The sequence below is a fragment of the Petaurus breviceps genome, unplaced genomic scaffold (genome assembly GCF_028583685.1).
Source record: "Petaurus breviceps papuanus isolate PSGF00001 unplaced genomic scaffold, PetGlider_PUasm1.0 216, whole genome shotgun sequence".
NCBI classification, from domain to species: domain Eukaryota; kingdom Metazoa; phylum Chordata; class Mammalia; order Diprotodontia; family Petauridae; genus Petaurus; species Petaurus breviceps.
This window is the reverse complement of record NW_027185867.1, coordinates 7213598-7229860: the sequence shown is the minus strand read 5'-3', so window position 1 is coordinate 7229860 and position 16263 is coordinate 7213598. Positions and strand designations below refer to the sequence as shown.

The window sequence follows — 16263 nt, the reverse complement described above, 5'->3', positions numbered from 1 at the left end:
TTCCTTCCTTCCTTCCTTCCTTCCTTCCTTCCTTCCTTCCTTCCTTCCTTCCTTCCTTCCTTCCTTTCTTCCTTTTTTCCTGGCATCAGGAAGACCTGAGTTGAAATTATTCCTCACACACTTACTACATGACTGACAACTCTGTTGGCCTCGATTTCCTCATCTATAAAATGAGCCATAGAAAGAAATGACAGTAAAGAATTGGAAATCAAGGGGATGCCTATCAATTGGGGAATGGCTAAACAAGTTGTGGTATATGAGTGTAATGGAATACTATTGTGCTATAAGAAATGAGAAGCAGACGGACTTCATAATAACCTGGAGAGACCTATATAAACTGATGCAGAGTGAGGAGAGCAGAACCAGGACAACATTGTACACAGTTACAGACAGATTGTATCTGTGATGACTGACTTTGAGAGACTGGTCTCCTCTCAGCAATGCAAGGTTATAAGACAACTCCAAAAGATTCACGATGGAAAGAGAATGTCCACATCCAGAGAAAAACTTTTAGAGTCTGAATGCAGGTTGAAGCAAACCACTTGCTCTCTCTCTTTTTTTTTTAATTTGTTTTGTTTTGTTTCGTTCCTTCTTTCACATTGTTCACTCCATTGGTTATAATTCTTCTTTATAACTTGACTAATGTTTAATATGAAGGTATTTGTAAAAGCTATATCAGATTGCATGCCACGATAGGGGGTCAGGAGCGAGGAGGAGAGCAAGAAAGAGAAAATTTGGAACTCAAGGGATTGTGGAACTGAATGTTGTAAACTAAAAGTAAATAAATAAATTAAATTTTAAAAATGGGAAGAATGACAAACTACTATAGTATCCCTGCCAAGAAAACACCAAAAGGGGTCATGAAGAGTCAGACATTACTGAAAAATGACCAAACAACAACATAAATATTATATATTTATATATACACACACACACATATATTTTAGTATTGATGTTCAATTTTTTTCTTCTTTTTCTCTTTCCCTTTTTATCTCTATCACTTCCTCCTTTCAGGGCTTATTAGGGTGACTTAGATGAGGAAACTTTCCTTGTATTTTTAGTATAACTGTGGGAAAGAGTATAAGGATGGGAGTGAGTTGGAAAGTTGATTCATAACATGGAGGTTTCCCTCTTAGTTGGGCACGTTGGTAAGAGGAATAGGCCACGAATATTGAGCTGAACTCCTCTGTACTTCTCCATCATGCCCCAGAAATCTCTTCATCCTGGAACATCACTTTTTTGAACATTAGAGTACCTCTGCTCCCTCCGATTGGGGTTTCCTCCTAGAAGCTCTATTTAGGAAGGGCACTTAGGTAAGCTATCATTTCATTCCCCCCTCTCTCCCTCCCCCGCCCCCACCGCAGGCTGCACTCCTCCAGACCTCTCCATAAACTCTACCCTGTAATGTGCCCCCTCCCCCACTGGGTACATTCCTGCCCTCCACTCTTTCCCCAACTTTTCAACTTCCTTTTAGAATATAAGCCCCTTGAGGGTAGAAACTGTTTTTTTTTAATTGTATTTGTATTCCCAGAGCTTGGCACAATGCCTAGCAAATAGTAAGCACTTAATAAATGCCTGTTGACTGCTTGTCTGACTTTTCCTTGTTGTTAATGTATAATGGAAAACGGGCTGAATTTGGAATCAGAGGACAGTGGGTTCAAATCCTAGCTTGGGTGATGGGAAACTTTTGACAAATCACTCAACCTCCACTCTCTGCTTTCATCCATAAAATGAGGGAGTTGAACTATATAATTTCTGAGGTTTCTTTTAGTTCTAAACCTATGATCTTATGGTTTTAAGACTATGTCACACCACCTCCAGGGCTACTTCCTAGCTCTCTCCCTTTGGCAGGTTAGGTTACCAAAGGACAGCAGACCACCACTATTCTAGGAGTAATCCTGAGGGTCACTGGAATTTCAGGAGAATACTGTACACAATTACAGACACATCGTTTCTGTGTTGACTTTGATAGACTGGGCTCCTCTCAGTAATATGACACTGTAAGACCACTCCAAAAGACTCATGATGGAAAGAGCTATCCACATCCAGAGACAGAACTATAGAGCCTGAATGCAGATTGAAGCAAACTACCTGTTCTCTCTTTTTTTTATTTTGTTTTGTTCCTTCTTTCTCATTTTTCATTCCATTGGTTATAATTCTTCTTTACAACTTGACTAATGTTTAATGTGAAGGCATTTGTAAAACCTATATCGGATTGCATGCCAATATGGGGGAGGGAGGAAGAGAAAATTTGGAACTCAAGGGAGTATGGAACTAAATGTTGTAAACTAAAAGTAAATAAATTAATTTAATTTAAAAAAAGAAATAATGAAACAAAAAAAGGAAAGGGAGTTCAGGTATAGCAAAGAGAGTTACAGAAACATCCACTCAAACCAGGTATTCATTTTCCTTTTGCACACACAAGAGAAAAGTGAACTCAGACTTAAATAACACACATGACTAAAGTATGAACTATTTTTTGTAACTTTTAAATTAATTTGATATTTTCCCCCAATTAAATGTAAAAGCAATTTTTAACTTTTTTTTTTAATTTTTGAGTTCCAAATTCCAAGTTCTCTCCCTCCCTCTTCAAGAGAAGGGGAGCAATTTGATACAGGTTATACATGTTCAGTCATGCAAAACATATTTCCATTTAGTCATGTTGTGAAAGAAAACACATATTAAAAAAAAACAAGAAAAAAATAGAGTAAAGAAAAAGTATGCTTTTATCTGCATTCAGATTCTATCCATTCTTTCTCTGGAGGTAGACAGCATTTTTCATGATGAGTCCTTTGGAGTTGTCTTGGATCATTGTACTACCAAGAATAGCTAAATCGTTTGCAGTTGATCATGATACAATATTGCTGTTACTGTTTATAATGTTCTCCTGGTTCTGCTTATTTTGCTTTGCATCAGTTCGTGTAAGTCTTTTCAGGTTTTTCCAAGAGCATCCTGCTTGTCATTTCTTATAACACAATAGTATTCCATCACAATCATATACAACAACTTGTTCAGCCATTTCCCAGTTGATGGATATCCCCACAATTTCCAATTCTTTGCCACCACCAAAAGAGCTGCTATAAGTATTTTTGCACATATAGGTCCTTTTTCTTGTTGTTGTTTTTTTTATCTCTTTTGGATACAGACCTAGTAGTGATATTGCTGGGTCAAAGGGTATGTAAAGTGTAAATTTATTGCTTCTGGCCACTAACTCCTTTTCTCCCTTCATGAAGTCCCCATTAAGTTCCTTTTAGGTGTAACTCACTGCTGAGCTCTGAGTGTCATTGCCCTTTTAGAGTACTGAAGGTGTTTTTCCTTTGTATACTTAATTTGTCCTTCATGTATCTCTCAGCTCCCAATGAAGATGCTGCTAAATCTCTAATGGCAGTCTCTGGTGGTCACTGGTAGGAACTCTAGACCATACAACCTTTTGAAGTTTACAAGGTTATCACCTTGTGACAGTGAGGGAAGGGGAGGGAGAGCTAGAGAAAAGCTCTTTTTCACTCTTCCTCCAAGGTTAATGCCCTCTAAAGAATCCTTAACTGCGGGATTTGACCACTGCTCAACTGACCTAATGCTGAAAACCTGCCATTCTGAACCACTAGCTAATTTATACCTAGATCAGAGGTGTTTGTGGTTTTTCAGCCAATATCAGTTAGATATATTTTCTGTTTGTCATCATCTGCTCTCAAAAAATGAACTAAAGCTCCTATGATACTTTCAAACTAATTAAGGATGTAGTTGCCCCTAATTTCCTTTTGAGTGATTGGCTGATTTCTTTGAGATGTCTGGATTTCCTGTGATTCATACACCCTCCCACATTTGGAGGAAGCTTTAGGTAAGATGGGATTTTCGTGGCAGAGGACTGATGCAAAAATCATCCTATGTGCATTGGCCTGAACAAAATTCACCCAGATCTCATAGAAATGTCCTAAATTCTGGTTTCTTACTTCAATTGCTTTTGATAGGAATATATAGGGTGGTTGTTGTTTTGTTTCTTAAGGGGCCTCTGAACATAGACTCAAAAGACTCTGTTCTGGTGTTTCCTGGTCTAGAAACAATAAAAGCAACAGAAGAAAGTAGATTTATTGTGAGAGGGGGAGGAGAATGTCATTACTAAGTATGCAAAGACTGACCTCATCAATGTGACTAATTCCCCAATGGTGCCTTCATCATTTACCTGGTTTTTTCCCTTTGTGGCTAGGTAAGTTAATTCTTTTTAATGGTTTTGGATCTCATTTAGCTCTTTACAATTCCACAGTGTTTGATACAATCAATACAAGAATTCTCTAGAAACATGAGCGTCCACAAAGACTCAGTATTTAGAGGAGATAGCTCTTCCATTTAGACTCTGCTAGACCTTTCTCCATGATAGTGGCAAATACCTTCAGTGAATCTATGTCTCCCTGTTATATGTTTCATTTGATATTAATAATCAGAGGATCATCAAAGTTATCTATTGTTACATATTTCAAGGAATCTTAAGCAATTTTGACATGTGCATAGTAGACACTTCTTTGAAGAAAAACCTTTAAAGCTGCATTTTGCTGTAACAAATTTTTTTTTTTATAGTCAACAAGCCATAAAACATTAGGATCCTGCATTTGCTGCATTTTTCAGCCACCTTTTTGGCTCTAAAGGTGTGGCCTGATGTAGAAAATGATTTCTACAAGCCTACCTGTTCCCTTTTCATATCTTCAACCAAAGTGGCTTATTGTCATAAAGGATTTTTTTTTCTTTTTGGAGCGGGGAAAGCAGGCTAGTAAGTGTTAAGTGTCAGAGGACAAATTTTGACTCAGGTCCTGCTGACTTCCAGTCCAGTGCTCTATTCACTGCTCCACCTAGCCGCCCCTTTATGAAGGATTTTACAGATCAGAAGGTGGTCATAGGAAAGTTAGGGATTTTAAAATTTTTATTGCTGATGCTAATGATCAGGTTCATAATTTTATCTAGCATTTAGTATCCTGACCTATTTTCATATCTTAACAATCATCCATCATTATTTTTTTTCAAGTAGACATCTTTTTTTTTTGCTTTTTTGGAGGGGGAAAGGCAGGGCAATTGGGGTTGTGACTTGCCCAAGGTCACATGGCTAGGAAGTGTCTGAGGCTGGATTTGAACTCAGGTCCTCCTAACTCCAGGGCCAGTGCTCTATTCACTGCACCACCTAGCCACCCCCATCACTATTCTTAAAACTGTATCACTCACACCCTGACTTCTTTTTTTAAATTTATTTTATTTTTAATTATTAAGTTTATTTATTAAAAAATAAGCATTTCCATAACATGGTATGATTTAAAAAAAAAGATGATTGCACATGGAACTGCAAATCTACTATGCATAACTTGCTATTCCTTTTAAATATACAACAAAGTTATCATGTAAATTTCTTTTTTCCATTTTTTCTTCCCTCTTCCTCCTCACCCTAGAGATGGCTACCATTAGACATTAATATATGTGTAAAATTATTCTATACATACTTCTGTTTATCACCCTGACTTATTTTGAGCATAGTCTAATCTAGTTCCTTATTCCACCTTTGTTATACCTAGTGCCATTTCTACTTCTTTATGCAACTTATACGGAACTGTGACCTTAAGGTTCAAATGCATTGGTTCCATTGTTATTGATAGAAAAAAAGAACTGACATACATAACCTATATCAAATTGCTTGCTGTCTCAGGATACAGAAAGGGAAGGAACAGAATTTGAAACTCAAAATTAAAAAAAATCACAAATGTTAAAAATTTGTTCTAACGTGTTAATTTAAAAAAAATAAAATATTCAAAATAAACTAAAAAAAAGAGTTGAGTACAGAAAGATGTATAGCTCTTTTTCATTTTGTATCTATTGTTTTCTTTCTACTTCATACTAAAATTCTCTAGGGATGATCTGTATCAATTAGATTTCTCTATAGATTTGTTTTTCCTTCTATTACTTCTCACTCTTTTATGAGGCAATGTTGATCACAATCTTCCATCTTTATCCTCTATTAGATTTTTATAAATGAGCTCCTTCTCTCTAAGCTGGTATTTCTTTTGGTTGTTGCATTTCTCCACTTGTTAAGAAGATTAAATATTTGGCAATTAAGGAGATTTCTAGGCTTTGTTAATCTCCTTGTTATGATCACTTTTCATCAGTTAAACTTTTTGTGAAATGATGGTAGTTGGTATGTCAATTACCTGTTCTTTCTTCCATTTCCCATTTTTTAGTATCAATAATTTATTTGTCAAGTAGAATTGTCTCAATTCGACATAACTTCTCATTTTTTCTTTTGTATTTAGTATTGATTTTGATCTTTGCACTAGCAAGGTAATTATCTGTGTGTGGAAATGATTCACATTAGTATCTTTGTTACTATATGATCAACTTCATTTCTCATGATGCTGTTTAGTGCTCCATATATCCAATACTAGCTGGCTCTATTTTTGAAGAAAATATTCATTATATATAAAGTGTAAGGCTTCTCTGTATTCTGCCAGCCTTTGCCCTCTGTAATTTTTTATTCCTGATCCATGTTTTTAAAAATATTTTCTCCTGTCCTCCTTCATGCAAATTTTGCATTGAAGTATAGAAATACAGAAGGAATGGAAATTGCTGCATGCCCAAATCTTATTTAAACCATCTATTAGATAGGGAGTATTTTATTTAAAGGGTAAAGGAAGAAGAGAACCTACCCAAGAACCACAGACAGGAGAGAGGAAAGATCAATATACATTCTCGTGGACTTAAGATCCTAGCGGCTGGTGTAGACGTCTTCCCCACAGGAAATTCTTTAGTACTTTCAGTGACTCAGACAATGGGGTTCTCACCACTTCCCTTGGGAATGTGGGCCATGTCTCATCTGTTTCTTCCTGGCTACTCAACCACAAACTATCTTCCTATGAGTACTACAACTTCCCTCACTTAAGCCCACAAAGTTTTGATTCATCCCAGAGGGACCTTAGAGGAGGAACTCAAGTCGTATGGTGACATTAGTCAGAGTCCTGTAATTCAAGACAGGTCCAAAGTTTTATTTCTGCCCTGCTGCAAGTCCATCCTGCTAAAATTATCTTATCTTTTCTTGACAGATAAGAGTTCTCTGGGAATCACTGCTTTCCCCTCTCTCCCACCACCATCAAAAGAACCCAGAAGAAGAAGAACAAGAACAAGAAGAAAAAGAAGAATGAGGAGAACAGGAAGAGGAAGAAGAATATAGCAGAAAGCACAAGATTCTGAGTCAGAAGACCCATTCCTCTGTTTTCTATTTCTTAGCCATGTGACTATGAACAAGTCAGTTACTTTAGGCCTCAGTTTTCTTGTCTGTAAAAAAATGGGATAATAATACTAATATTACATATTATGTCACATTATATCATGTCATATCATATCACATCATATATCATGTCATATCATATCATATCATATTCTACTCCCTACCAGAAGAAATAAATAGAGAGAAAACCTGAGAGTCAGAAAAATCTGTCCAGGTAATACATGCTGATTCTAGGTAAATCGCTGGACTTTACAACAAGCAGTTCTCTGAAACCACAAATTGAAGAGGACTTGCTGATTTGTATTGGTAGGTGTTTCCTGGCAGGGAGTTCCCTATACCAATGAAATTATAGTTCCAGACCCCTTTCTCCACTCTTATCCCCAATATACCTCTCTCACCCAGTTGCTGTGAGGAAAATATTTTTTTTTCTTTTTGGAGGGGGGAAGGCGGTGCAATTGGGGTTAAGTGACTTGCCCAATATCACATGACTAGTAAGTGTTAAGTATCTGAGGCTAGATTTGAACTCAGGTCCTCCTGACTCCAGGGCCAGTGCTCTATTCACTGTGCCACCTAGCCGCCCCAGGAAGACATTTTTTTAATCCTCATATATTATTTGAGTTATTATTACATACTTCAAACTATCTTCAACACTTGCTGTGGCCCCAAAATAGATTATCCTGTGACCAATCTGGTTTGGAGATCCTCTGAATTTAGTTTTCTTACACTCTTAAGCCTTTTCAGCTTTGCCAGGCCTGCCAGAGCTTGAGCTCTATAAGCACAGCTGGGAGAACACAGTGTTGTCTCCATGCCATGATAAAACATAGGAAGAAGACGTCAGTGGAAGAATTATTATATTATTGTCAAGTTTGATGCAACAAATTGGATCTAAGCCTTTTTACTTCCTATAAAAATAATTTTCCTGCCATCCCTTTCTCTCTCTGAAGAAAGGATCCTTGAGTGGCCTCAGGGACAATAGGTCAAGCAGTTAAAGTCGTGAAAATGCTCAGGACCTGACCTCATAAATCCCATTTACTCCAGGATGAGAAAAGCCTTATATGTGCTACTCTACCAATACTGCGATTCCAGATGAGCCTTTCCCTCTAATTAGTTGGTATTTGCTAAAACAGTTGTTATCTTTCTTATTGTAAAGTTCAGAGGAAAATGGATATTTATTTCCTAACCATGATGGGGACTTTTATTTAGTTCCATCTTTTTTTTTTCTTGACACTCCTACTCTCCTTGAAAGGAGCTATTACTTAGAAGTGTTACCACATTGGGTTACTAATTAAGAAAAGGTAATTTGTCTGATTATTGTAGCCTCCTTATCCATCCTTCACCATATAGCATCAAAATAGCAGTTTCTTTAGAGGTGCCAACCTCTTTTATACCTCTCTCTAAATACACAACAGCAAAGTTCTTTACATAAGCTGATGTGTCTGTCTGATATGAATATCAGTGGACTTCCTGTTCTTAGTCCCCAAATGTCTTGGAATTTGGAGCCCAGGTCCTGGAGAAAACATGACTGAGTCACATCATTCTTTTGTGCCTTCTAACAGAAAGGCATTGTGAAATTTCATGTATTTAAAAGCACTTTGACCCTTTAGACCAATACCCTCTGACCCAGAAATCCCACTGCTAGGCATATGTCATAAGGAAGTAAGTGATAAAAAGAAGGGTCCTCATATAAACCCAGATATTCATAGCAACATTTTTTTGGTCACAGCAAAGAACTGGAAAAAAAAAGTGGGTGCCCCTTGGTTGAAGAGTAATCCAACAAACTCTGGGTACATTAATATAATGGAATATTATTGTATCCTAAGGAATTATGAATATAGAGAAGCATGGGAAACCTTATATGAACTGATGCAAAATGAAGTAACCAACAAAAGGAAAAACATATATAGGCACAATGACTACAACGGTGTAAATGAAAAGAGCAACAAAATCATAGAAACTGAATGATATTAAATTATTATGACCAAACTTGGGCCCCTAAAAGAGATATGAGAATGTACCTCCTTTCTTTCTCTGCAGAGCTTGAGAATTCTAGGTATGAAATACTGCATGCATATATAATGTCTGACTTTGTCCAATGTATTGATTTAGTTTCCCTGACTTGTTCTCTTCACCTCCATCCCCCACCCCCACTATTAAAGGATGGCTCATTGAGAAGGAGAGGGGAGAATATGTTGGGTAATGAAGATCATATAAAAAGCTAGAGGGTTTGAAAACATTTTTTAACTTTAAAGTATGTGTGTATATAGGTATACATATATGTGTATGGGCATATAGGTGTATGTAAAATATGTCTATGTCTATTTGTGTATGTATACATACATATATGTATGTGTATCCACATATATCTATATCTTGAGTGCTTTAGTAAAGATGTAGACCACTTAAGTTAAGTTCGAAAACTAGAATTCTCTTTCCTTCTAGGGACTAATTGGTTCTGTGGGATAAGTGCTCACATCTCTGTGTTAGCTATCCTGCCCATAAAGTCAGGAAAGTAATTCTATTCAACTCATCAAGACTGGGGGAACAAAGAAGAAAAGTTTTGTAACAAGGGACTTGGGGAAGCTTTATGAAAGAATATTGAAACATATTATTATTATTTTAAGCTTTAGTGTGGTCTAGTGTTATCATTTCTTGGTGTCACTTAACTTCGTTTGGCCTTTGCCTCCAGCAAATGCCCCTACGCTAGAGACCTGTACTATTCTGTCCTTGCTCTCTTACCTTCCCAGTGCGGTAAGTACTGCAGGTGGGGGCTCCTGCAGAACGAGGGCCCAGGAAGCTCAGAGACTCCAGGGGCCAGGCTTTGCATGAACTGGTGCTTTCCGCATTGGAAAAGTTCAAAAACTCTGCAGGCCGTTTTGGAATAAGGGGTTGGGTACTCTGAACAAATAATTCCTGTAACTGAAAAGAGTAACTCGGAGGTTGGCAAATGCTGCATGGAAGTCAGATAGAAAAGGGGGACTTCTGGTAGAGGTGCATCTGAGCGAGAGGCAGCTCCCATTGAGGCAGGTGCGGAAGTGCACGGTCTAGGAGCCCGTCTTGTAGTCTAGAGGAAGGGGTCTGTGGGAGGGGTATTCCCAGAGTCTGGAAGTGGGGGGTCGAAACGGAGGCAGTCGCGGGCTGGGTATGGACTGGCGGGGGGCGGGGAGGAGGCGTGTGGGAGGCGGGGCGGAGGAGGCTGGAGCCCCCGGGATCCTCTGGCCCAGCTCGGGCCCCAGCACTCCGCGCCCGCCACACGCTGCTACCATCCTCCCTGCGGCCACCGAAGGGTAGCCTCTCGATCTCCCGGAGCCACGGAGAATGGCATTGAGCCCCACCGGCAGCACGGACCTCGGCGGCTGGGACTAGTTGCGCTTCCTACCCTTTTCCCTCGCCTCGCCAGGCTTCAGAGCTCGGAGCCCGCCCTCCCGCACGCCCCCCTCCTCCTCTCCAAGTGGGCCGACTTCGGGGGTCCCACCGGGGCAGGGTCGCGTCCCTCCTGACGGAAAAGAGCGCGGGATTTCCCTGTCTAACTTCCCTCCACCCCGAACAGACACACTCGGGGGTCGGGGGTCACCAGCCCCCTGCCCCAGCAAACAGAGCCACGGGAGGCTACAGGGAGATCTGGGGGTGCCGAAGAGAACGCTCGGGGCTGGGTTCTTCCGAGCGGGCGCGATCGTCCACGCCTGCTTCCCAGATTTCTCCCCCAGCTCCCGGGTTTCGGATGAGGAGTTCAGCGCGGCGGGAGGCGGACCGGGCGGAGCAGTGAGCCGAGGGAGTTGGATTAGGGGGGTGCTGTGCTTCAACTCAGTGGCCCCCTTCCTGGCCCAACTGGGGCAGTGAGTGGGGTATCTCTTGCTTGTCTCTGCCGCCTGCTTCAGAGGGGGTGGGGACAGAGATCCCCCACCCCCTTCACCCCCTACTGCCACCCGGGCTGGAGGAAGGAGTCTTTCCGAGGGGGGGAGGGGAACCTTGAGAGCCTCCAGAGGACGGAGCAGGACATGCAGGTAAGAGAGCTCGTCTGGGCTTCCAGCTTTGGGAAAGAGAGGGTGGGGGTGGCTTCAGAAGCACCCTCCCTCCTGTTCTGAGGAGGGCATGAAGGAAAAGCAACAGGATTCCTCCCTTTGCTAAACTTACCCAAACTGCTGCTTTTTAAAAGATTTCTGCGCCGCCGCCGCCGCCCCCCCCTCCCACCCCAACCCCAATTCAGTCGGGGGTAGGTTGAGAGGGGAGGGAGGGTTCCTTCCAACTTAAGCCCAGATCGTTTTTGCTCACTTTGTAGCTTTAGAATACAGGGCTGTCTTTCTCTAAGGACGTGGTAATGGAAAGGGGGGAAAGAGAGCAGAACTCTAGCGGCTCTGTGAGCTCGGGAGTTCTTTATGAGTGAGACTTTGTGACCCTGGGCAGCAGGCCAGTTAAACCCCTAACTCTATCGGGCAGGGGATGATAGATTTGGGGTGGGGGTGGCAGAAAGGGCGAGGAAGTCAATCAGCTCTATCTTAGACTCATCTAAGAAACAAAGCTGGACCGAGCTGCCTGTGTGGGAGAGGAGAAAAACTCCCTCCCTCTCTGGCCCTGCCTGCTGGCTTTATTTAGCTTTGTTGTAATACTGCTGTTCGAGAGCATACTAACTCGTGGAATAGTCAGGTAGGGGATAAGGTTTCCCAGCCAGCCGCTAGCCTACTAAGCACTCCCTCCCACTTGGGTTGCTCTGGAGTTTCACTTGGGGCTCTGTTAATGCCCTATGCTGACCTAGCCCCCTTGGAGCTTGCTCCTAGGCAATAACGGGGTTGCTTGGAATGGGTCTGGCACCTGGGTGTGTAACTAATTGAAAGAATTGACTTCATGATTACCATCACTTCCAAACTGGCTGAAGAAAACGGTAGCCTTACCATCAATCAAGCTGCAAGCAATTTTTAGGCATATGGGTGTATACCTGTGTGTATTCCAGGCACTAGGTTTATTATTGGGGATAAAAAAAAATAACAAGACAGTCCCTGGCCTCAAGGACCTTATGTGTGTATGTGAGAGAGAAAATTGTGTGTGTGCATGTGTTTGTACAAGCTACAATACAGACACAATAGATGGAAGGTAACCCTAGAGAAAAGGTATTAGCAACAACCAGAAAGGACATACTGCCCAAGGTAGCACTTGAGATTCTAAGAGGCAGAATTCCAAGAGGAGAGAGAGTATTTGGCATGGAAGACAGATAGACAGTGCAGAGGCTCCTTGAACCTGTGTACAGATTTTTCAACAGTGTCTTCAGACTTTAGTTGCCCTTCTTTGCTTGTTCATAGCATCATCAAAATGAGGAAGAAGACTCTATCTGGTTGTTTTTTTTTTTAGTTTCACTAGTTTAGAAACTGAAATCCTGCTCAGACCCAAGGAACCTTGAATGGAGGATTCAAGTTTTCTCTATTTGTTTCTCACTTCCCTACACCTTTACAAAATATGTAGCATCCATATAGAAGGGGAGTGGGACATGACCTGTGTTTCTAATACATTCTGTTTATGGGACCTCAGGGGAACTATGTCAAGAAACCTACAGTTAGCTAATTTGAAACTTCTTATATATTCTCGTCCTCCTATAACCCTGGGAGATAATGCCCAGGTAATTTTGAATCCGTTTTACCAAGAGGGAAACAGGGAGAGAAATGATTTGCCCAAGGTCATCCAATGAATCCTAGATCACATTTTGCAACTACTTTGAATTGCTACTGATCTGGGCAGAATATCAACCTGATACATAGAAGAGAAAGGCTCAGGATCATGTTACCAATCCCCTGAACTGCTCCATCTCCTGAGGAATGTGCCTGTTTGACAGAGTTGTGGAGAGATGAACTGTCCCTCCATGCCATGGATGCAGGTGCAGAAAAGGCTGGGGACAGCTGTGCACTTTCACGTTCCTGGATAAATACCAAGGTTCTCACATGCATGGGCAAAACCACACTGTGTCCCATTTTCTTTGGCTAGCACTAAGTAATATGTGTGCCCACCTCTGCCTACACATTTCCCAGCAATCTGAGTGTCCTTTCCTACATTTGCAAAGGGAGATGCTCACAGCCATCCACATACACATTGGAGCATAGGCTGAACTTGCCCATAGAAACTGAATTTTAGAAGGCTAAGGCATTCACTACATGACTGTCAGACATACTGAACATTCAATCTTCCCCATGCATACATATTTTCATATACAAAGGATTCCTAGCAAATAAACACTGTTGGAGATGGAAAGATGGTATTCTTCAATTTGAAAATTCCACCCATTCAGTTGTCATGGACAGGTTTTGTGGTCATTACTAGCAAGAAGGAAAGGGAGGATCCCTCATCTTTAGAAAAGGCAACTTAGAGAGTTTGCACAATTATTAGGGATGGGGAATAAACTGAGACAGGGGTGTCAAATCTAGAAACCCAGAGAAAGGACAGGTATTGGACACTAAAAGTATAAAGGTAAAATTAATACCAGGTAGAGGTTGTAGGTGATATGGAAATGATATATGCAATAAATTACTGAGGCTCACAATCAAAGTCTTTTTTTCTTTACTTTTTGCTACTTAAAGAAATTAGGCATTTGCAGGGGGAAGCACTGTGGGGGTCTGCCTGCCAATTGGGAGCAAGAGCCAGACTCGGATGAGCTACCTGGCCCCTTTCCATCTATAGATTTCCTGTCTTTCCAAGCTATCCAAGCTGTCATTTCGTGTGTGTGTGTGTGTGTGTGTGTTTGCCCAGGAATTTGAAACCAGTCTCCTAATTCATTTGGTGGTTGTAATATTATCTCAAAGTATCTCTTATGGACTTATTGAACAACCTTTTGGGGGCCTTTTCCCCCTTACTGTTTTCAAAATGCAAAAGTTAAAGGGACACTGCCAAACTATTGCAAGCCATATATTACAAAAGGAAATAGGAATGCTCTTCACCTGCAGAATCCATACTCTTCCTGATGATGGCTGCTAAAACAAAACCAAACCTGTCATTTATTTTTCACATTTTTATGATTCTACTGCCATGTCCATCTGCTCTCCTTCCTTTTCCCACGGTTCAGAGGGCAGGAGCACTAGTCTGATCTTGTCTCTTTGTTTCTTGTCTTTTTTCTTGTCCCCTTGTTTCTCGTCTCTTTCTCTTTCCTTCTCCCTCTTCCCTTTCCTTGTCTCTGTCTCTCCCCCCCTTCTCTTTTATCCATTCATCATTCATTTATTATGACAGTAATTTCTGTTGCTTTTTAGATTCCCCAATGTCCAGTACCTCTAAGTTTGGATCTACAACATATTAGTAGACATTTATATGGAATTATAATTTTTTATCACTGAAATGAAAACCAATAGAGTGAGGGGTGGCCAGGTGGCTCAGTGAGTAAGAGCACCGGCCCCAGAGTCAAGATGACCTGGGATTGAATCTGGGCTCTGATACTTAGCACCACACCCAGAAATAACTGGCCGTGTAACCTTGAGCAAGTTACTTAACCCTGATTTCTTTAAAAAAAAAAAAAGAAAGAAAGAAAACCAATAGAGTGAATCAGAACTTTCCCAGACCCATTTAAAAGATGTTTTTTGTTTTTGTTTTTAAAAAGGGTTTAACTATTCACTGGACTTGGGGTCAGTGTATCTGGGCTCCAGTTCTGTAGTGTGAAGGAGTCCTGAATTGAGAGTCTGGGGATCTGACTCCACCTGTCATTGTCCATGTCCACTTGACAAGTCACTTCACTTTTCTGAGATTCAACTTAGTTATCTGTTTTTTTTAAAAAAGTACTTATTCCACTCTAGTCCTAGGGCTGTTGGGAGAATCAGATGAGATAATGGATGTAAAGTGCTTTGTGAGATGGTTTATAGAAGCCCAGATAAGTGGCGGCAATTTTTCTTCTTCACCATTCATTGTATCGCTCCTGGGACTGAATCCAGGAACCCAGTGTTCATAGTTTTGGAGCTATAATATCTTTCTTGTAGCTAAGTATAAATATTAGGTCCTCAAAGGACTTCAAGAGTTGAAAAAAACAACCTACCCACCCAGAAAAAAAAAACAACGCAGATCTAGCTCTATAACATTTACTCTGTGGGGAGAGATTATAGTGACGGTGGAATATAGAATTGCCACTTTTTGGTGTAGCATATCTATAGGGCATTTATTATTTTTCCTTAGGGACTCTCATCTTTAGTTTCTCTTGATTTCTGCAAAGTTGATTTTGCCTTCTGGACAGGAAACCCACAGAATGACTGAAGATAGGCATAAGGATGAAAATGAAAATATGTTGGATCACAGAATCCCGAAACTGGAAGGAACCTCAGAGCTTATCTAGTCCAACTTGTTAACTAGGATTTCTTCTATGATAATCCTGACAAATGATTATCTAATTTTCCCTTGAAGACCTGTAGAAATGTACCTCTTGAGGCAACCTTTAGCTTTTGGGGGAAGTTTTAATTGTTAGGATTTTTTTTTCTTCATAGGATTATAGATTTGAACTAGAAAGGGACCTTTGAGGTCATCTGCTCCAAAGCTTTCATTTTACATATAGGTAAGGAAACTGAGGCCCAAAGAGAAGTCACTTGCTTAAGATCACACAGTAAGTAGGTGTGATAGTAATGGCATTTAAAGATTCCCCTGTATTGGCTTGGTTTTCAAACTGATTGTGTTAAAACCCAGAGCTTGTTAATCCCACCTGTGGGATGGACTTGTTGATGTGAAAAGAAAGTCCTGAACTGGGAGGAGCTGGTGACGTAGATTTGGAGAAACAAGAGAGAGACAGAAGAACTTTTTGGAAGCAGCACCTCGTGGAGGCAGAGAGAAACTGAGAAAATTGCTGGGGTGCTTGCCGCTACAGTAGGAGACAGGATTCAAACCCAGGTCCCCTACCTTAAAATCCAGTGTTTTCCTTCTACCTCAGCACCTTGTCTCTCAGTTGGGCCAAAGTCTACCTTCCTGTTACTTCCACTCTTTGCTCAGCCTTCTGTGGCTGAGTAAACTGAGTCCATTTCCTCTTCTACCTGTCAGCCCCAGACACTTCACAGGATCCTAGAATT

The 16263-nt window shown here is 40.8% G+C and overlaps 2 protein-coding genes across 11 annotated transcripts in view; both read left to right on the top strand.

The window, feature by feature from the left end:
* Positions 1 to 9879, top strand: part of ERC1 (ELKS/RAB6-interacting/CAST family member 1) — a 496604-nt gene extending 486725 nt beyond the window's left edge. For all 9 annotated transcript variants that reach the window (XM_069094346.1, XM_069094345.1, XM_069094342.1 and 6 more), the window contains one exon: positions 7071 to 9879. In XM_069094346.1, coding sequence (XP_068950447.1) covers positions 7071 to 7198 — 128 coding nt within the window. In that variant the 3' untranslated portion in view covers positions 7199 to 9879. The remainder of the gene's footprint in view (positions 1 to 7070) is intronic.
* A 556-nt stretch (positions 9880 to 10435) lies between these two features.
* Positions 10436 to 16263, top strand: part of WNT5B (Wnt family member 5B) — a 147127-nt gene continuing 141299 nt past the window's right edge. The window contains exon 1 of one of the 2 annotated variants that reach the window (XM_069094330.1): positions 10436 to 11256. Coding sequence is in view for 1 of the 2 variants with exons in the window: in XM_069094331.1 (XP_068950432.1) it covers positions 11251 to 11256 (6 nt within the window). In the remaining variant the exon portion in view is untranslated. The remainder of the gene's footprint in view (positions 11257 to 16263) is intronic. The other variant, XM_069094331.1, reaches the window with a different exon arrangement.